Source organism: Schistocerca americana, chromosome 4 (assembly GCF_021461395.2).
Source record: "Schistocerca americana isolate TAMUIC-IGC-003095 chromosome 4, iqSchAmer2.1, whole genome shotgun sequence".
Taxonomy (NCBI): domain Eukaryota; kingdom Metazoa; phylum Arthropoda; class Insecta; order Orthoptera; family Acrididae; genus Schistocerca; species Schistocerca americana.
In genome coordinates this window covers 819,597,903-819,621,292 of record NC_060122.1, presented here as the reverse complement: position 1 = coordinate 819,621,292, position 23,390 = coordinate 819,597,903, and the positions used below count along the sequence as shown (strand labels likewise).

General features: G+C 38.0%; 1 protein-coding gene across 3 annotated transcripts in view; it reads left to right on the top strand.

Annotated features, from left to right (window-relative positions):
- Positions 1–23,390, top strand: part of LOC124613951 (muscle M-line assembly protein unc-89) — a 722,488-nt gene that overhangs the window by 498,316 nt on the left and 200,782 nt on the right. For all 3 annotated transcript variants that reach the window (XM_047142722.1, XM_047142721.1, XM_047142719.1), the window contains 5 exons: positions 1,251–1,379; positions 5,417–5,539; positions 5,886–6,242; positions 10,137–10,313; positions 10,886–11,069. In XM_047142722.1, the coding sequence (XP_046998678.1) occupies positions 1,251–1,379; positions 5,417–5,539; positions 5,886–6,242; positions 10,137–10,313; positions 10,886–11,069 (970 nt within the window). The remainder of the gene's footprint in view (positions 1–1,250; positions 1,380–5,416; positions 5,540–5,885; positions 6,243–10,136; positions 10,314–10,885; positions 11,070–23,390) is intronic.

Here is a 23,390-nt window from a genome sequence, read left to right as displayed (position 1 = left end):
CCCTAAAAGTTGATACTGTCAGACTTACTCTTGATTTCTAATCTCAAAAAATGGCTTGAAAAACAGACAGATTTGTTGAATAAAGAGATTATCTATGTGGTAAACAAGTACTATGCAGGGTTATAATAAAAGTCTGTTCTACTGAAATCTAAAAACTAAAAAGTTCAATTGAGGTTTCTTATTTACCAAGAGTTAGTAAAGTACACTGAAAAATAATGCCTTTACATGTCAACTGGAGCCACCATAATCATTCTGACCAGTCATGTTTCATCCAGTGAAGCAAAATATACAAACAGTATTTAATTATTCAGTTCAAATGCTGACCAAATAAATATGTGAATAAAAATACATTTAAAAAGCTTTGGGATTAAATGTTGAAACTGGAACAGGCAGGAACTGGATCAGCTTAACCCTTGATCATACTGTGCAGTTTCAAACAAATTGCAGGTGCTAAGGTACACAGTGGATGAGGCTCAACAAGTCAAGTGTGAAATTTGAAGACATCTAGATGGATAATGAATTAAGGTGACACCAGCATATGGATAAATTAATCAGAAAGCTCAGTTTTGCCTGCTTTGCACTTAGACATTTGTCTCACTGAGTTGACCTGCAGATGGGTCTAACTAGCGAACATTGCATACTTTCACTCGACACTATCCTGTGGCATAACTCAACAAAACTGTCTTCCTTTCAAGCCATTTTTTGAGGTTAGGAAGCAAGAGTAAGTCTGATACAATAAACCTCAAGGAATAGGACAGATGAACTATTTCAAAGCCAAGCCATCACAACCCTCTCAGTAGTTGATGTGTGAGTAGTTGAATTCTCCTGGTGTCATAGAACTGTGTTACTAACTAGCCTTAGTCATTTGTACTTCAGCTTGCCACCAAAATAGCCTAGTAACATTGTGTAATAACAGCCGGTCATTGATTTCACCTTTCACAGATAGTCAAACATGATAAGATCTCATGTGTCCCCAAAAACACTTGCTATCACTCTCTTCATCAACAAATCAGTTCCCTTAGTGTACTTTCACATTCACCAAACCATTGCCTGGACTGAAGATTGAAAAAAACTGTTACAGGAGTCACATTTACAAACAGTCAGGCTAATAACAAAATTTTCCATTATCTCCTTCAAATTTATTAGACTTGTTAATCCTCTTTTATACCTATTTTTGCTTGTGGTTATGATGGAGATTATTTTATAATACAATATATAATACTAGTAATGTTCTTTTCACTTTGTTCCAGGGAATTAAAAGAGCAGTGGAAGAACTGGAAAATCGAAAAATTTCTCTTAATGGATTGTGCATAGCTCACAAAGAAGAACATCTTAGAGTGTCTTTAGCTATGCAAACGTACAAAGAAAAAGAAGAGGAGGTGAGGACCATTTCAATATTTGTTAGTACTTGTTTCTAAGCCTTTAACTTCAGTTTAAAATGGTCAATCATCTGGAGGAAAAAATTGGAACTTGCAGTTGCTTCTTCAAGGAAGCAAGAGGTATAGTTGGGAAAGGTTGGAAAGGAACTGCAGGTCACTCATGTCCCAGGAACCAGCCTATTATGAGGAGGACAAGCGTAGGCAAACTTTGATTTCCACTATTGCATTTCTACACAGTCCAGTGACTCAACAGGAACATTGACGTGATGTGCACGTGGCTGCATGTTTGCCGACTGGATGCAGCTTCACAGGCCTGGGCAGGTTGCACCAGAAGTCGCAGTATCCCACTGTGGACTCTGTAGAGGAAGACAACTCTCAGTGGTAGTGCCGGCCCTTTCAGACAGAGGCAGACAGCGACAGTGTGCCCGCAGAGGCCAGTGTGGCTGAGTAGCTGCCCAGCCCCGATCTTGAACGTGATAGTTGGCTGGCAGCATATGGAATTAGGCGCAGGGGTGGCCCACTGGCTGGAAGGTGCCAAGTCTGTAATGTCGCACTCATAGCTAGCAGGAGGCCTGCTGTTAGTGGAGGGCAAGTCTTGTGGGGCAGCTTGTAGATTCATATTGACTCGTAGACTGGCATGGACCTCTCCTCAAAGCTTGTGGCTGCCAGACTGCATGCGTCTGCATCTCCCTAAATATGGACGGTATTTATATAGGCTTGGTGCATATTTGTTTTGCCAAGGCATCGATTTCCATCATGTGCCCTCAACAGAGCTTGTGGTTCAGGCTTCAAGTAATTGGTCACCATGCTGCAGGTTCTCTGTCTTTTTGCTTTGTCATTGTTATTATGCCGTTGGCCCCTCAGCAGGGCCGACGCCTAATGTCGTGATGGCAGTGGATAGCCCCTGAAGTATCTGTGTCTGGACGGCTCCAGTCTGACCCACCTCTGTGGCCTCTTTGCATTAGCTGTGGAAATGTCTTTATTTTATTCAGTCGCACCAAAAAAATAGTGGTGATGCTACACACTTCCTGTCTCCTATACATTCAGCCTCCAAATCTCATCTCAACGTAATTCTGTGAAGACTAGACATACATCCTATAAATTGATAACTCTGTACAGTAGATTTCAGATTTTCTTTTACAACAATCACCTTAAACCACAAGGTTTGTTGGCTGTGTACTTAATCTAAATAGTACTCTCGTCTCCTGTGCTTCTTCCTTCGTGCCTCTGTCATTAGTCACTTTCTTTCCCTCACCTCATCTTTTGTCCTTTTCCTTCCTTCCCTGTCAATAGTTTATCATTTTATGGATGTTGTGGTTCTCTGTTTTAATGTGGGATTTTATTGGTTTTAGTTGATCTCAGGTCAGAGGGACTGATGACCGCATAGTTTGGTCCCTTCTCCAACCAACCAACCAACCAGTACTCCTGTGATTAGCTCACAGACTTCTCTCATTTTCACAAATGACCATTAACTCCATTAAATGACCAATTATAAACTAGCAAGTGTTATTACCAGATTCTTTACTCTCACCTCATCCCTTAATCACTGCTTAACAAAAAATGGATTCACATAATAAATTCGTTATGCCTATCAAAACAGCACTTACACGAAATTTCACTTAACTATTCCTTATTGCGTACGGGTAATCTGATCAAACTCATGTAACTGTAAGTTCGCTGAAGTTTCCTTATTTTTCATCCAAAAACATTAATTAATTGACCCCACCATCAACAAATTAAAAAATAATAATGGAAAACTCGTTTCCTCTTAACAAATTACATTAATGTATCATCTTTTCACAGCAAATGGTTGTATTCAATTTATCTCTTATGTTCGGAATTTCTTGTTATAAGTTCAGTGGCTTCTTTGCTCACTACTTTGGAACTTTGTCCATGCAACAAAAGTTTTCTTTATGTTTTCCCAGGAAATATCCCCTAAAATTATGCTCACACTTAAACCACATATGTTACTACCACACACACACAATAGGTTGCCAGCTAGTTCCACAGATTTCATTTGCTGTAATGCTAATCATTGCAGTGTTATGTTTCCTTGCGGCTTGCAGTACTACATCACATGAATTGGGCCTTAGTGATTTTGCATTCGGTTCAATTGGTTTTTCCATAATGGCAGATGAACTGTGCAACAGTTCCTCACTTGTGACGGTTTTGATCAGCTGGACTAATGTTCCCCCAAGCCACCTCACATCACCAAACAACAGTTTTGGCATGATGCCCCTTCTTACCTTCAGTATGTAGTACACTGCAAGTGTCATTACTTTTGCAAACCTCCTGATTGTCAGGGACACCCTCCTGAAAGATTTTCACTTTGTCAACCCCACCAGTAGTTTTACAAGCAGTTTTCCTGTTTTTTCTCCTACCTCCTTCCTGCTTCTGAGCAAATGGTGTCACCATAGATGGTGACAAATCTGCATCCTTTCTAAATAAATATTCCTTTTTCACTTCATTACCTGTAACATCTGCAACATAATTAAAATCACCAGTCGCTTCGTCTGCATCCTCCACAGTGTCTTAAAAAAATTATAATCTGCAGTTCCTCTATGTATGACACAAAAATCGTTGGGTACACGCTAAACATTTATAAAGCTTTTGTTTTATAAAAATGATTGAAAAAATGTATAAAATTGGGAGTATTGCATACAAATCTAATGACAGTGGAATAATTAGAGAGGGTGATAAAATGATTAACCAAGTATAATAAGATGACAAATTGCACCAAAAATTATATGCATAGAAAAAATAGTGATAAACAGAGAAAAATGGGAAAATGAAATTAACTGAGTATTCTGTCTGGGTTCTTAATATTCTTTGAATTCATTCCACTCATTTCTGCACCTATAACATATTCTTATCACAAATGCAGTGGAAGTCATTCAAATATATACCATCTATTAATGTTACCTGTTGGTTGAGTATGACACAGAGAATAGTTTGATCAGCAGCAACTTTTGCTACACATTCTAAAAAATCCTATAAAAATGGGAAAGATAAAGTTAAAAATTGTCAGAAAATAAGATGGATAAAAGAGTTAATTTAATTGAGTAATGAATAGCGTGTACAGTAGCAGGGAAAAACCATGTCCAAAACAAAGAGTGATCTTATCTTGCTAGATGAACATAAATGTGAATTGTTTATCGTAGTTTCAAAGTGGTGCTGTACTAGTGGTCTTCTTGGCCTCATGTGAGTATTCATCAGTGAGATTTGCTTCTCTTTTAACTGAAATGAAATTTTACCAAACGAAAGTGCTGGCAGGTTGATAGACACACAAACAAACACAAACATACACACAAAATTCAAGCTTTCGCAACCAACAGTTGCTTCATCAGGAAAGAGGGAAGGAGAGGGAAAGACGAAAGGATGTGGGTTTTAAGGGAGAGGGTAAGGAGTCATTCCAATCCTGGGAGCAGAAGGACTTACCTTAGGGGGGAAAAAGGACAGGTATATACAAGCAGTCTGCTTGTGTCTGTGTATGTGCGGATGGATATGTGTGTGTGTGCGCGAGTGTATACCTGTCCTTTTTTCCCCCTAAGGTAAGTCTTTCCACTCCCGGGATTGGAATGACTCCTTACCCTCTCCCTTAAAACCCACATCCTTTCGTCTTTCCCTCTCCTTCTCTCTTTCAAGCAGTCTGCTCGTGTTTGTGTATGTGCGGACGGATATGTGTGTGTGTGTGAGTGTACACCTGTCCTTTTTTCCCCCTAAGGTAAGTCTTTCCGCTCCCGGGATTGGAATGACTCCTTACCCTCTCCCTTAAAACCCACATCCTTTCGTCTTTCCCTCTCCTTCCCTCTTTCCTGATGAAGCAACTGTTGGTTGTGAAAGCTTGAATTTTGTGTGTATGTTTGTGTTTGTTTGTGTGTCTATCAACCTGCCAGCGCTTTTGTTTGGTAAGTCACATCATCTTTGTTTTTAGATATATTTTTTCCCACGTGGAATGTTTCCCTCTATTATATTCATATCATTGAAATGAAATTTTTATATACATAATTTTTAAAGAAATTTGCTTACATTCACAGATTTTCTCCTGGATTGTGCAAATTGCTGAAGCATTCCTGCAAGGTCACCAGGACATGGGCAGCGTTCTGGCAATGGCACAAGACTTCCTCCAGTTGCATCAGCAGCTATTGGGGGATGTACAGGTCAGCAGTTTTATCTTTTAAGTAACTAAGCTGTGAAAATAAATGTAATCAGCTGCCATGATTTTTAGTTTTCAGTGAAAATAAAAATATTTATAACATATTGTTTCATTTTAGCTGACATATTTAGCTAAAGATTTTGACACAGCAGAACATTTGCAGTATATAGATTTATGATATACAAGCAAAACATAATAGTTTCTAGTCAGCCTATCATGATGAATTCAAGTGGCTGTGCATCTAAGACACAGATATCTGGATATGATATTTGAAAATATTAAGGTACAAAAGACATGAATACATATTTGCGAAATTAACTTATCTAATCTCTATATGTTCTTTGCAACAGGAGAAAGGTAATGAAATCAACAATCTGCTGCTAACACTCCCACCTATTCTGGAGGTTGCAACAGATGAAGAACGTGCCAAGATTGATGAAAAAGTGGAAGCATTACATAATCTGTGGCTGAATCTGAAGAATGTTGTTGAAGCACGTATATATCTAGCACAGATATATGTCAAGTTCCATACAGTTGCTGTTGATCTTGCTAATGAATTTGATGCTCTTGATGATGAACTCAAGAAAAGTTCAGAAAAAATATCAGATGAAACAATCAGAAATGTAGAACAAAAGTGGCTCTACATTCAGCAGTTATATACACAACTCCAAAGTATAGGCAATAGTGTGAAGGATGAATGTTCAAAGGTGAGTAAAGTTTCCTGTTCCAAGTATTTAGTTTAAATACTGATTTATAATAATTGAATTTACTAGCATCATGTTAAATCAGCATATTACACCTGCTTACCTAAGGCAGGGTCCAATAGATGTACTCCTCATCCACTAATCACAAAAGATTGAAGTATTTTGACAATAATAGCCAGTAATTTAAATCAGGAAGTATAGAGTAAGATAACTGGCCAATTTTCTAAGAAGTGTGTTCTCTAATTTTCAGTGTGACACATATTGTTTGCTAATACCCACAATGGCCCACAAAAACAAGCCCTGATAAAGAATGATGATATACCTTTAATTTTAGTGTTATAATATTTCGCAAATACAGGGTGTTTCAGCAGAGCGGTTACAAATTTTCAGGAGAGGTAGAGTACAACTAGGCAGTGGAAATTCACATAGTGGTGCATGTTCAGAAATGCTTCCCTGGAATGGTAGCGATGAAAAAAAAAAAAAACACAAGAAAGGAAGGACATGAACAGAATGAGGAAAGATGTTTATTATGCTTGGTACAGCAGAAACCAAGAAATAATAAGGAAAGCAGACAACAATTGTCATCAGAGGAGGTGTTCGACATTACAGTCCCGGACCATGATGCGGACCTTACATCTGCAGCACAGTGGCCAGCGAGATCAGCAGACCTCACTTGCCTTGACCAGTTCCTCTGACTACAGGATACAGTTGTACTAATCCCCCATTAACAGTGCTGAGAAACTTGTTACACACATTGTGGCAGCTGCTGGGGAATTCTGGGACATGCCAGGTATTTCCACAGATGTGAGGCCTGCACCAGTGTCCTTCTTTGATGACAGTAGTTGTCTGTTTTTGTTCTTATTTATTGGTTTCTGCTGTACTGAGCATAATAAACATTTTCTAACACTGTTTGTATCCTTCATTTTTACTGAGTGAGGTGACGCAGTGGCTAGCACACTGGACTCGCATTCGGGAGGACGATGGTTCAATCCCGAGTCCTTCCATCCTGATTTAGGTTTTCTGTGCTTTCCCTAAATTGCTCAAGGCAAATGCTGGGATAGTTCCTTTGCAAGGGGACGGCCGACTTCCTTCCCCGTCCTTCCCTAATCCGTTGAGACCGATGACCTCGCTGTCTGGTCTCCTCCCCCAAACAACCCAACCCAACCTTGATTTTTTATATGTTGTTTCATCACTGCTGTGCCAGGAAAACGTTTTCAACCATGAATTGCTATATGATTTTCCATCATCTAGGTGTATTCTGTCTCTCCTGAAATTTTCTATCCACTTGCTGAAGCACCCTGTATATCACAGAAAATATCCATGTTAGTAAACTTCGGTATCTTCTCTACACCATACGAAGTTACAAATCTTCTGCAGCTTGTCAGCAGCAAACTTCTGGTCCCTAGTTGCATTTTCCGTTATTCAGACAGTCTGGGCAGTATGGTGAATGTTTAGAGAGACCAAATTTCAGATTAGATATTTTATTCATTGTGTGCGCATCAAACGGTATACATGGTTATAATAGAGGGAAACATTCCACGTAGGAAATATATATCTAAAAACAAAGATGATGTGACTTACCAAATGAAAGTGCTGGCAGGTCGACAGACACACAAACAAACACAAACATACACACAAAATTCAAGCTTTCGCAACAAACTGTTGCCTCATCAGGAAAGAGGGAAGGAGAGGGAAAGACAAAAGGATGTGGGTTTTAAGGGAGAGGGTAAGGAGTCATTCCAATCCCGGGAGTGGAAAGACTTACCTTAGGGGGAAAAAAGGACAGGTATACACTCGCGCACACACACACGTATCCATCCGCACATACACAGACACAAGCAGACTGCTTGTATATACCTGTCCTTTTTCCCCCCTAAGGTAAGTCTTTCCGCTCCCGGGATTGGAATGACTCCTTACCGTCTCCCTTAAAACTCACATCCTTTCGTCTTTCCCTCTCCTTCCCTCTTTCCTGATGAGGCAACAGTTTGTTGCGAAAGCTTGAATTTTGTGTGTATGTTTGTGTTTGTTTGTGTGTCTGTCGACCTGCCAGCACTTTCATTTGGTAAGTCACATCATCTTTGTTTTTAGATATATATTTCAAATGGTATACATTGTGATGAAGCTGCAGTACTTCTTGTGAGAAAGCTTCCTAACATGTTGGTCACATTGAAAGGGCTCAACAATGTTAACAACTCACTGTAATTATTAGTGACAGTATGGCCTTTTCTTGAAATTGTGTCAAACTACTCCTGACATCCCAAGATATCAGCAGTAGTACCTTACAAATGTTTGATTGTGAGTTAAATGAGTGCTTCCACTCTACTGCTTATCCTGTGCTTACTTCTTTGTAGTAATGCACCTAGGACATGTTACATTTTAACCAAGAAAAGAATTTTTGTTGCATGGATATTGTCTCCAATTGCTGATGAAACATTGTGTAGTGTGCATCTAGTGAATGTAGCACAGTCTCGTTGAAATGCTTCATTTACACACTCTCCTGAAGGCAAGCTTATCATGAATGATTTAGTGTATGGATTTGGGTAAATTATTAAATTCCATTGCAATTTCATTTATGATGACATGCCCATTAGCATGAATACTTGTCTCTGTGTCATAGTTCGCATGTCTACTGGTCTTCCATTCACCGGTTTGTTACTGACACTGTGTCATCTATTTTTAACCTTTCCGCCCTATCATACATTCGCCCTTTAATTAAACCAGTGTATCTATGACAAAACTTCTTTCCTCTGTAGATTTCAGATGGTTGCATTCCTTTTGACAACAAAAAAACTAACCACAATTCTTTGTTCTTGTATGTTCTTGTTTGTTCTATGTTGTGTCATCAACAGTGATAATGACATATTAGACAGACTGCACAGGTGCATAAATCCCAGTTAGCACACCACATTGTTGGTATATTGTTAAGGAAACATTTTTGCTCATGTAACACAACATTTCATTGTGCATAAATCTTGTTGAAAGTTAATAATAGAATTCCTCTAATGTAATAACTCATGTTCATACACAATCGTTGTTTCCAACTCTCTGCCAATTGTGTCCAGTGATCTATTCATTTAGTTGTGCCAACTGCATACAAGTGCATGGTGTAATAAATTAGTAGTTCAACTTAGTTACAAACTATGAATGTGTTATTATTCCATAACAAGTTTTTGAATATAATTACAAATGATATGGGAAGGATGGATTGCTACACACTACATAGAGGTGGCATGGAGCCACAGACAGGCACAATGAAAAGGATTATTAAAAGATTAAGCTTTTGAAGAAACTCCTCTTTCGGAAAGAGAAAACATGCTCACATTAATACAAGCACAACTCACACACACACATGGCCACTGTGTCTGGGTGCTGGGGCTCCAAGGTGGTATATAAAAATCTATCCTTTCAGTGTCATTGTTATTCCATCCTAGATTTTCCATTGTTTTGTGATACAAAGGAAACATTCCGTTCCATAATGTTTATCATATGTTACGGAGGACATGTAACTAAACTGTAGAATTGTAAAGTGTGTTTGTTGTATCCATCAAGAATACTAATTTGTAACAGTACTAACAGTTTTCTGAGGTGATGGTTTTTAAGTTGTTCATTGCCTTATTTCATTATTTGACATTTTTCCATGGTTCTTATAGTATATAAAATTGTAACAGTTGTATGGAGTATGAAAGAGGAGAAATTATAAGAAATTAATATGCAGAGTTAAAGTATGTGGTTTTTGGACCAAAAGGAATACTACATGTAATGCAGAGTGATAAACTGGGATCCAAAATAGCATTTTCCTAAATGATACTGATATCCATACTTTACCTATATGCTTACCAAAGGTTGAGTTTTTGCAGTGGAGGATTGGCTCAGTTTCAGTATCTTCTTCGGTTACAGATTGGAGACCCGTATCTAGACACAAAACGTGCAGCACTATGTGTGGACACATTGCTGGAGCACTTTGGCGGCCGTCAGCTGACACTGACGCAGAGCTGGCAGACGTGGCAGAGCAGTGTAACAGTAGAACGTGAGACACAGATTCTGTGGGAGAGGAGTGTTGTTGACTGTTCAAAGGTAAGTTATGGGTACTGAAAATTGGAAGTGATAGAACTTTTATTATCCTGAGTACAGCCATTTTATTAGCAGCAGAGCAGATTCAGTTTTTAATGTTTATTTTCTTCTGATTTCACTAATATGGTGGCACATAAAATTCTAGTGTCCTTCATAAAAGTTTTTATGTGCATTATTCCTCTCTTAATTTATTTAACCAACTAGAAAGTTATTGTTAAATGTTAATATGATATTACAATTACAAATTTGCATGAAGCATTTATTTATTAACTCTGCTGTTAATGACCGTACACTACTAAGCATATAATTCCAGAAGTTAAACAATTTTGTGCAGGAAGTTTCTTATTAATAAAAGTTTACATAAAATAATTTGGTGATGTGTGCACCTGGGTAACAATGTATGTTGGTATGAAAAGTACATTCATAGTTATGTTCTGCACAATGAACTGATTGCAGTTTTAAAGAAAACTAAGTTATGCACAATTGTTAGATTTTTCTACTTTAAATCTTTATTCTATAGTATATTATTTGACTACATATAAACAGATTTAATGTTTTTATTGTTATTTTTACAGACTTATGATTGGGCATCCAAACTAGATGGCCACTTATACCCTGTCATGACAAGTGAAAGCTCATCATCAAAAGTGATAGTACGAGAATTAGAAGACAAACTGCAAACAGTGCTGCCTGAACTAAAAAAAGCACAAACTGAAATTGAACTAAGGGTGAAGACAGCTGAAAATCTTGTCTTAAAAGGTACTGAGGTTATACAATCCATTAGTACTAATTTTTATGCTTTATCTATACAGTAAGATACTCCCAAAATTATACGGACTTAAGTGAGTGCTTCACTAAAATTATACTGCAAATTATGATCATTATTTTAATGATAATTTTTATGACTAAATCTGTCTAGATTGTTTAACATATTTCATAATGTATAATGGCATTTAGGTTACTGCCATCATCAGATCAGAACAGTATAGTACAGAAGGTAACTGAAAGAAATTTGCGACCAGACAAACAAAAGACAATAATTAAACTGTAGTCACCATGATTTGTGATGATTTCCTGGACATTTCAAAAGGCAGGATGTAGTTCTTAATTGGGTGTGAGATCTCCATGAATGGCAATACGTGCTCTGCAATGTTCTCCCAGGCTGGCTACAAGATTAGTAAGGACTTCTTGTGAAAGGGCACCCCATTCATCCACCAGTGTGCTTGACAGGTGTTGGACGGTCATTGATGGGTGTGGATGTGCTCACAAACTTCTTCCCAACACCCCACACGTGCTCGATGGGATTTGAGTCAGGCAAATGGGCAGGTCAGTCCATTCACCAAATATCCTGTCATTCCAAGAGCTCCTCCACCTGCTCAGTTCGATGGGCTCGCACATTATCATCTGTAAAAATTAACTTAGTGCTGGATGCACACTTGAAAAGATGCACATGGGGAAGAAGTAGTTTCACAATAACATTAACTGGGGAGTGTTCTGTGTTCAAAGATTTTGAGTGTAGTACACCCATACCACATTATGCCTCCCAACACCAAAACATCTGGACGACCAAAAGGATCATATTCAACACATTCCTGGGTGCATTGCATGTTCACACTTCTTGCCATATGAGGTACCATAATACACCAGGAACAATGTTCAATATGATCCTTTTGTTGGGCCAGATGTTTGGTGTGGGAAGGTGCATGGGCATATTGACCTCCAAATCTTTGAACACAGTACACACACACTGGTCAATGTTATTGTGGCACTGTATATCTCCCCGTTGTTCATCTGTCAGGATTGCATTTGGCTCTGACTTCCTTTTTATGGATGACAGTACATGACCTCATCTAACTGCGCAGGTGGAGGAGTTAATGGAGTGAGAGAATATTCTATGAAAGGACTAGGGTGACCATTCCTGTGACATAAAACCCATCAAGCACTTGTCGGATTTGTAGGGAAAACATATAAGTGCATCAATGGCCATCCAGCAGTTGTCAACCACATTGGTGGAGGAATGGGATGCCCTATCACAAGAAGTCCTTACCAACCTTGTAACGAAGATATGAATATGTTGCAGAGCATGCATAGCCGTTTCTGGTGATCTCACATCCTATCAAGAACTGTGTCCTGCCTTTTGTAATGTCCAGGGAGTCATCACAAATCGTGGCGACTAACCTATTTTATTAAGCAGGTAGCTGTTATCATTATGTAGTTATTTTACTTTGTTATTGTTGCATGTACACATCATAATGTGAAGTATGGGTGACAGAGAGGACCAAAAATGCTAGGCAATCAAAACCAAATGCTGTGGATGATCGTAACAAAAATCATGGGAAAGAAGAATAAAAGTAAAGTTTGTGCAGAACAAAAGAAAAAAACACTAGAAAACAGGAGGGAAAACAATAGAATATGGATGAGTGAACCATGAATTTACTTTCAAAACCTTTTCTTAAGAATTTACAATATTTACTAGCGTTTCATCAAGAAAATTAACACATTTAATCACACTATGTGAGCGTGGAAGTAGTTGTCAATGGGTAACTGATGACACAAAATAATTTTTTTTTCAATAAATGGAAATTTTATTCCTAAAAGACCCCCCCCCCCTTTTTTTTTTCAACAGATATCAAGTTACAATTTATTCAGAGACAGAAATAACTTTTTTTTTTAGTATGAGCTTTCGGGCTGAGAACCTTGCTGCTCCCTTTTAACACGCCCGTAGTCACGACTGATCACAACAACCTCTGAAAGACTACACTGGTGCAAATCTGCAACACACCAGATTACTTTAAACTAAAAATTTTAACAACTCACACAAACACGTAAACGATGCACCCTGTAAGAGAGATGGAAATGGTACAAAACACTCACATTAAAAATTATGTGCCACCGAAAGTGCAACTTGTTTTTAAAAGTATGGTCGAAGGGTGGCAACTTTATATACTAAAAAGACCATTTAAATGAAATCAATGAAATGCAGTTTTACATAAAATGTACCAACATGCTCTACATTACACATATACCCCCTCGCAAGATGATAGGCAAGATCAAAAGATATTTCAGGAATTCGGCCTTCACACCTTAAGCAATAAACTCGTTAGCACCGAATCCGACAAACATGACAGAGGCAGCTATTAATGTATGGCAGATTGACAGGGGGATTACTGAACAACCCGAACCGCAGATTGCTGTAACCCACCCCAACTCCACAAGGGAAAACGGACCACCCAATTCATAAATAACCACCTTCCTGCATGTGGGCAAACGGAGAAGAACGGTGGGACGACCCAAAAACAAAGCAGCTGGTGACCTCACCAAGAAAACAAGTAGAATTTAACAAGTAAATGAAACAACATATCTCCAATCACTTAACTTCTAATAAACTGCGATTTCTGGCGAAGACCTGGCGCAGCACCACCAGAAACGGAAGGCGACTGCTGTACACTACGCACTGCGCTGCGCTCTTCAAAACAGCAAATTTTACCACGGCTCAAAGAGTAAAACTGTAACACAGGAATGTGTGGGTTACACAGTAATGTAGTTTGAGGTGAAATGGCATAGTAGTGGACAATACTGGAACCTGTGGTAGCACATTGGTCCTTGATGACGCACATCAAACTATTGTGTGACCCTGATGTCAATGAGATGCTCAACTCTTAATTTCTCCCTGTTCTAAGCCTGTGGTAAAGATTAAAACTTCAACAGAAGAGTTTCAAAGCTGGTTATTGCAAGAAGAATTAAATGCTATAGTTACACACCTATTTCCAGAACTACCACCAGTTCTTCAAATATCATGTCCATCTTTCTCTGTTAATCTATATTTTACATTCCCAGAGTATAACTTTTCCATATTCCCTCAATCAAATTTTCAACCGTAGGCACACCAAAATACACAGTCCAGTCATATTAATGTTTGATGTCAGCGTGAAATAACCACCCACAAACATCAGGTGGCAGCACTGGTTGTGGAGGGTATAAAATCGTGTTGAGGGGGACACGGAATACAGTGCAGGATAATTCCACGTCAAATCACCCAGGTCATGTCACTCACCATCTCAGATTTTCATGAAACTTTGTGTATTTGCTTGTACCTATAACACAAGTACTTCCGGAAATTCTTTTCGGTCTAGCACTAAAACTCTTTTTACTCTAAATTGACAATATAGCAATGTTCTGATGATTGGCCTCTGCAAGAATGCCCATGCAAAGTGGTACTTATCTACTGAAATTCTCTTAACCCAAGTGTGTATCAAGTTTTTGATTTGGAATTTTTTGAGAAGTTAAGAGAGGCATATAGTTAACAAGAATGCATTTATTTTAGCAGTAAAGTTACAAAGAAAATTACAAGAAAAAATGGTTAATGTATGTCACTTTCCAGTTTCCGGAAAAATTACAAGGACGCTGATAAACACTTGTATCACATTTCTCCAACTTGCTGGGAAGCTAGTTTTGGTCTTAAAAAATTCCTAACATTGTAAGCTTTCTAATAACATAAAAATATTAATGGGTTTTCTTTGAATGGACACACAAATAAATCAGAAATAAAAGAGTTTTTCATTGTGATGAAAAAGGAATCATTCCAGGTAAGTCCAACCAGTTCTGACAGCTACTGCCTCAGATGCAGGGGTCTCAAATTAGCATGGTTAAATATCAATTATGAAGCATAAAATGTGATTCATGTGCAAGGATCACCTATCAGCACTCAGTGGATGTCCAGTGTTGGCATGCAAATTCCAGCCTTCATCGCCAATGAACAGCAGTCATTACGAGTACATGAACCTGATTCCTGCTACAAAGATTCATATGCAGCAACTCTTGCTGATCGGTAGTTGCGGAGACTCTGTTGATAGCCCCTTGCCTTACCTGGATTGTCAGTCGCTCAACAGTTGCACTTCTGTTCACATGTACATATCTTTACAGATGTCATTCATCTCTGACATCTACAGCCCATGAAGCATCACAATTGCCTTGATGCTGGTTTTGGATAGTGCCATTTTGCCATGCTGAGTAATCTTTAACCACAGTGGCACACAAACAGTTTACAAACTTAGACATTTTGGAAGTGCTTCTTGGTGTGGCCTGAAAGTCAAATGAAACTTTGTATATTAGCTTTTAACTATAACATAAGAATTTCTGGATTTTCTTTATCTCAAACCAGAATTTTTTTTGTATTGAATAAACTATATAGTTACAAAGAAAATTATAAAAAAATATTAATGTAGGTCACTTTCAGATTTCTAGAAAAATTAGAAGAATATTTAAAAACACTTATTTGGCATTCGCGCAACCTGCTGGGAATCTAGTTTTGGTCTGAAATAATTCTCCAGATTGTAGACTTTCTAAGAAGATAAAAATATTAATGGTTTTTTCTGGGAATGGGCACACAAATAAACTGGAAATCTAAAAACTTTATTATGATGAAAAACTGGTCACTCCTAGTAAGTTCATACGGGCCTGACATCCACTGCGTCAGATTTTCAGAATTGTTTTTCTCTTGTTACTGTTGCCATGGTAACAACTAGTGTAAAATTTCTTTCATGTATTTAATGTATTTATATATTGTCTCTGACACCTTGTGGTGTACAGTATACAAAGTTATAGGACATTGTTTACAATAACTGTGTGGCGATCGTTTCATTTTATATAAGACATAATACAAACAGTATTAATGTTAAAATTTTCAAGTGCCTAAGCTTATATGTATGAGGGCATAAGAAACTGCTAAAAAGCTAAACAAACATAGGGGACAGTTAATATGTATGATTGAATTAAAAACTGGCGTAAAGTTAAATACACATAGGAGACAGTTTACATTTTTATGGGGATGCGTAAAACACGAAGTACTGGTGACAGTAATATAAACCATGCATGATGGGAACTAAGAAATAACTATAAGTACAAATCACTGGCTTCATGTGAAGTCACTGCTAAATTCACATTAAAATTAGAGCACACAATATTTTTTTTTTTCTTTTCGAAATTTAATAATTAATTGCAGATTCTAGATTTTGTAGAAAGTGAGCCACGTTTCTATCTGGTGATCTATAGCTGCAAACAATGACTGTTTGCTGTTGTTTCAGTTCAGTATACAGTATACAATGTTCAAAGTGTTTTTTTCTACATTCAGATGATATGTTTTGTTGATTTCACTGTATTGAATGCCGTATCTTTCATGTATTAGGCAGCCACCACCCCTTTCACTGGATCTGCAGTAGCTAGCACCCATGACATACCTCGGAAAATTAAAAAAATGGGAGCTCGTCAGCTTTTATCCAGTGTTCAGTGAGGCGTGTAATGTCTACAGTCAGAAGGACAGACAATCAATAAATTACAAATTTTAGGAATTTATTCCGTATAGACTGGATGTTTTGATAAAAAAGATATGGAAGGTTTCTTTAGTTTCATAAGGCTTTCATACTTACTCATAAAAGACATTTCCACACTCTGAAGGCCAGCTTAACTTTATTGGTTCTGTATTACTTCAGTCTACACACACACACACACACACACACACACACACACTCACGGCCAATTTGGAAGGTCATAATGGCATGGCACACCAATGAATATCACATTAGTATGTGAGAATTCGCTGAGACATAACTTCAAAACATTGTTACTTTCATTTTTGTATATACCATTAGATCCACCAGCAAGTATCGCAGCATCACAATTGGAGAGACACTGTACATCTGAAGAATCAGCCAGATTTTGTAACTGATCTAGACATGCATCGGGTCTGAAAAATCCTGTAGCTTTTGTGTTTACTTTGTTTAACAATCTACTTGCAGTTCCTCAGCCATGACTATCGCCACTACAATTATTTTTCTCTGTTCAGAATCTAGAGAAGCCTTGATATTTTTCAGTGTCAAGTTTTCATCTGTCTGAGAATTGTTGTTCATTTTCTATGGAAGTAGGATTGTTTTCTTGACAAACATCATTTAATATAGTGTTTCTGGTTGTAAAGTTTGTAACAGTACTGCATTTTTGACAATAGTCACAACTTGCTTTTGAGGAATACCATTTTCCAGGTCTGAATATTGATCACAAAGAACTGCACACTTGATTTTTGGAGCATCAATTTCTTTTTGCATCACACTGCTTATTTCATTTTTGTTTTTAACATTTAAGAATTTGCTTTCACAGCTTTCACACTTCACAGGTCCACGAAAAGTCCTCTGTAACAAGTTTTAAGTTTATTTTACTGCAATTTTTGTGAAACTAGTACTTGCAACTGTTACAGTGGGTTTCTTTTCTAACTTTCTTGTTACATATTCTACAATGATAAATACTTTTTACTTCACTATTAGTAGCCGTATTTAAAACTTCTTCTACAAGTGGTGCCATCTTTATCTGAACTTCATTTAGTTCTTGAAGGAAAATATTTTAAAGTTTTCAAAAAGCTTCCCATTTGGATTCCATTACTGTAGGGGACGGTGGAGGAGGAAACAGGACTTTGCTAATTTTCAACAAAGCATCATATTTTCCCAGATACCAGGAAAAGTGTATCTTTCTAGGAAAAATGTTTAATAACTTAATGCAAGCTTTTTTAATTGAAACTCAAATAAGATGTGATTTAAAAAAAAAAAAAAAAAAAAAAAAAAAGGTTTTAGAGACATTATATGTTAAAGTATTTGGAACATTGTTCACAAGGTCTTTTAATGCATGTTATGTAGACTCCTAAGCTTTAGTACATATCTCATGTTTTGTTAAAATAATAAAAGTGCAGAGCTAAAAGTTATAATTTAAACTGATATATTTTCATTACTAATATTTACTTTATTTGGGGTATCAAATGAGCATATTTAAATGACAAGTATTCGAGACAGACAAATGTTCAAATTTAAACATGTTCAGCAGTGAAGATTCTTGGAGTCATAAAGTGAAAGATTTAATAGCATCTCTTTTTTGAACCTACTGCAAGAAATTAGATTCTGTTAACTTCATACTGTTTTCATTAAAGTTATACATTCTTCATAATGTACTTGATTCAGGTACACAAACAGAACATAAAATGTTTTCCATAGGCACAAAACAAGAGTCTTCCTTCTCAGGCCAAAAGAAAGACACTGACAGTCCAGATAGGTGGAGAAAAAGTAGATCAGCACCCCCTTCTTTGTCACACACATTCCTGATGAGAGAAAATCAAGGAAGGCTTTGCAGAACAAGTTACTTTTCTAATTTTTAATGAGTCACAGGAAAGTGTTTTGTTATTGTGAAAATTCCTGGTACCATGCATTGTGTGTATCATCAAAAATCTCTTCTCGGATTTCTTCCTTGGGAAACTACATTGATTTTCTCTAAGAAATGGAAAAAGCATTCGTCAATAGCAGTCTCGCAGAAATTGAAAACATCAAATGCAGTTGTTACTTGTACATCATCCTCTAGCTGAATCTTAGCTTTTTCTCAGTACATGTTTTTCAGTTTCTCCCAGTCCATCACACATAGATTTACTGTGGCTAGTAGCAAAAAAGGAGTATTCAGTGTCAATGGAAAAATCATTTTTGTGTTCACACAAGTTTTTAAAGCTTTTTCTATTTTTATATTGAGCAGCTCATCCATCAGTGAAATAATTCAGTTTCTTGACTCATGGGTAGTGTTTGGCCAAACACTTAACCATTTAATTCTGAACAGCATTTACAAATCCTATGTCATGATCAATATCATCAATTGTAAAGCAGTAGTTTGCTATTATCAATTTATTTGCCTCATTTATCACATAAACACGGACAGGGTGGTTCTACGGCTGCTTCTTGTCCAGTGGTAACTCTGGATTTCATTTTGAATTATAAAACTGTAGTTTTCAGCAAAGTCTATTACCAGAATTGCTTTTTCTGATGTTAGATTTTCTTTCAAATTTTTCAGGGCCATTGCCTGACACTTCAGATATGAATGAATGTGGTAAAGTGCCTATAATTTTGTTCCAACAAATCAGTGTATTCAGCAACAGTTGCATATTCTTTACCACTTCAGTCTGATGGTTTGTTAATCCACTGGCTGAGCTCAATATCATCATTAGCATCTTTGTAAGCCAATTTTTCTTTCAAAACTTCTAACAATTTGTCATCACTGAGACAATTATCACAGTGATTAAGAATGCAGTCATAGTATTCCAAGTCACATACAAGAAATTTTATAAGTTCTTTATATGTTTCTTCAGTGTGTTCCACATCGAAAAGCAGTTTTAAATTTTGGTGGATACCACACTGAATGAGTGCCTGCAGCACCAGCTAAAATACACCATTTTGGTCTAAGTAAACAAAATTTAGAAAAATCGATTTTATAGTGAACAAAATTTAGAAAAACAAATGTTAATGTTTGGTTACTCCCATTTAAAACAGTAATATAGTTCTCTTAGGTTGCAGAGGGTAAGTCTTTTTCGCATATACAGATTCTTCTGAATGCTATCTTTGTCTTTTACTCCTGGTAACATTCGATTATATTCATCATTTAGGTAAAGACTTCATCAGTGATCATTTTACCTCTTTTTGGCTTGGAAATTGATAAAATACCCATATTTGTTTTCAGTTTCCTTGCCTGTCAAACTACATACTCACAAACTTCGAATTCTTCCTTTTTTTTCTAATTCTGCCTTTTTTTTCTATTTTTTTCACTAAGACGGAGGAGCTAGTGTCTAAACTTTTATTCTTTCAAACCTCCTTACACCAGCTACTTTTCTGTCATTAACAGTATTATGGCATCAAAATCTTTGGCTTTCTTAACATTTTCATCATCCATTCTATTCTCTCCACTGCCAGAAATTTCAAGGTTGCAATCCAATGCCTGGTACACTTTTTCTTCCAAAACATGCTTCACTTTTTCTAGCTTCCATTTGCCATTTCAGGCCTTCCTGTGATTTTGAATGCAACAAAGTCTCAAGGGAAAGCACTGCAAGGCATTTAAAGTTTTATTTGCATCCTTGATACTTTGACTTTTTAGCACTGACTCATGAAATGTCACGTCTGTGTCACTGGCGTCACTTTCATTTCCATCACCGATTTTAGTTTTTTGTTCACAGGTCTTATAACGTGTTGTATGAAGTTTTTTCTCTGGTTTAACTTAGATTCTCCTAGCACACAATGACTTCAAGAATTTTTTAACTCTGTGCCTGTGTATTTTGAAATGATCTCAGCACATATTTTGAGGGATTTCAAAAACCTTTTAGTAATGGTAACTGTGATTTCCACATATAGTTCTTTGTTATTATCTGGAAAGTTTATATTGGGTCATAACACTACCAAATTTTTTGGTTTTAACTCAGCTCTGAAAATTTTTGAAGAGTTTTTACTCAGGTGTAGTTCACCAAAGGACGTGGTGTTGTAAACAATTTTCTGATGTGGCACAAATTCGTATCTTCCATTGTAAGTAACTGAGCACTACATCAGTTAAAAATATACTACCTTACAAATAGAATGATAAATGACTGTGCCATAAACAAATATGACCTGTCTCACAGAAAGAAAAAGAGCAACTGAGACCAAATGGACTGATTTTGCACGTCAGTGATATTTAGCATTTCAAGTCCGTGACAATTGCAATGGTTTCATTCATACACGGGTTTCAAGCAAGCTACTGCAAACACACAGAACACTGATGTTTAGCTGCATACATAAATATGATATATATTATATTCTTTCAAAAATCACTTAATTAATAAAATAAAATAAATTTTTCACACATAAGATTAATTTGTCTGCTTAAAATAATTGATATTTAAATATCAAAGAATGGAAACGCCAGGTAGGAATATCAACAATGTAGGAAAAGACAGATTGTTACTTACTGTAAAGAAGACACGTCAAGTTGCAGACAGACACAATTAAAAGACACTCACATATATCTTTCGGCACAGTCTTCATCAGCCACAGCCAAAGAGACACACAGACACGCACCATTCTCTCTCTCTCTCTCTCTCTCTCTCTCTCTCTCTCTCTCTCTCACACACACACACACACACACACACACACACACACACACACACACAAAAGCAAGTACACCTCACACACACACGACCGCCAACTCCAGCATCTCAGGCCAGAATACATCACATGGGATGGAAGCAACAATCTGGAGGGGCTGGGGCTGGGGAAGGGCTAGGGGCAGAGGGAGGGGAAGGGATACTAATGTACAAGTGGGGAGAGAGGAAAATGCTGTCTGGTGGGAGTGCAGAGTCTAGAGTGCCAACAGGCGCAGTGTTAGGAGGTTGTGGGGCACGGAGGTGGAGAAAAAAGGAGCAAAAAAAGGAGAGGAGCGGGAAAAGATAGGCGGATGCATTGGCAGAGGGCTGCAAATAAATAGGATGTGGATTGAGAATGGGGAGGAGATGATAGGACAGACAGGGTGGAAACTGTTGGGTGGACGGTGTATGGACAGTATCTTACTGTAGTGCGATAATTATGGTAGCAGAGAATGTGTTGTAAGGATAACTCTGATCCGTGCATTTAGGAAAAGCTGGTGGTGGAGGGATGGATCCAGATGGCTCGGGTAGTGAAGCAGCCATTGAAATCAAATGTGTTATGGTTAGCTGTATACTGTGCCCTAAGGCTGTCTACTTTGCTCTTGACCACAGTTTGGTGGTGGCCATTCACCCTATTGAACAGCTGGTTGGTAGTCATACCAGTATAAAAAGCTGTGTGATGACTGCTGCAGAGCTGGTAAATGACATGGCTGCTTTCACAGTTGGCCCCAGCCTCTGGTCAAATAGGATAAACCTGTGACAGGACCGGAATAGGAAGTGCTGGGTGGGTGGATTGGGCAGCTCTTACACATGTGTCTTTCACAGGGATATGATACCTATGGCAAGGGATTGGGATTGGGAGTGGCATACGGATGGACTAGAAAGTTGTGGGGTTGAGTGGGTGATGGAACACCACTTTAGGAGGGGTGGGAAGGATCTTGAGTAGGACATGACTCATTTCAGGGAATTATGATAGGTAATCAAAACCCTGGCGATGATGTGGTTCATTTGTTACAGTCCTGGGTAGTATTGGGCGATGAAGGGGACACTCCTTTGTGGATAGTTCTTGGGAATGGTGGGGCGGATTGGGGGTGTGAGGGGAAATGACATGTGAGATCTGTTTGCGGACTAGGTCTGGGGGACAGTGTCTGTGTGTGAAGGCCTTGGTGAGATCCTCAGCATACTGGGGAAATGAGTTTTTGTCGCTGCAGATACACCATCCCCAGGTGGACAGGCTGTATGGAAGGGATTTTTGGTGTGAAAGGAATGACAACTGTCAAAATGCAGGTACTGTTGGTTGTTGCTGGGTTTAATGTGCAGATATGCAGATGGAGCCATCAGAGAGGAGGTCATCAACATCTAGGAAGGTGACATGCTAGTTTGAGGAGGACCACATGAAGTGGATGGGAGAAAAGGTATTGAGGTTGTGAAGGAATGAAGATAGGGTATCTTGGCCCTGACTCCAGATCATGAAGATAGCATCAGTGAACCTGAATGAGACTAGGTGTTTGATGTTTTGGTAGACCATGAAAGTCTCTTCAAGATCCCCATGAAAAGGTTTTCATAGGAGGGTGCCATGAGGGTGCCCATGGCTGTGTTGCGGATTTGTTTATGTACCTTCTCTTCAAATGAGAAGTAGTTGTGGGTTAGAGTAAAGTTAGTAATGTGTATGAGGATGAGGTAGTGAGATTGGAGTCTGAAGGATGTTGGGAAAGATAGTGTCAGTAGTGGTAAGAGCATGGGCATGAGGAATGTTGGTGTATGGGAAGATGGTGTCAACAGTGATAAGTAGGGATCCAGGATGTAAAGGGGTGGTGATGGTGGAGAGTCAAAATGGTTTGTGTCTTTGATGTGATAGGCTAGATTAGGGGCAATTGATTTGAAGTGTTGGTCGATGAGTGCAGAAATTCTTTCAATGTGGGCACAATAACCAGCCACAAAGTGGCATCCAGGATTGTTGGGTTTGTGGATTTTGGGGAGCATGTAGAAGGTGGGTATGTGGGGTTTCATAAAGGTGAGGAGGGAAATGGGTTCAGGGGAGATGTTCTGGGAAGGGCCTAAGGCTTTAAACAGGGACTGGAGTTTGTATTGGACTTCCAGTCTGACAGAGTTTGTAGGTG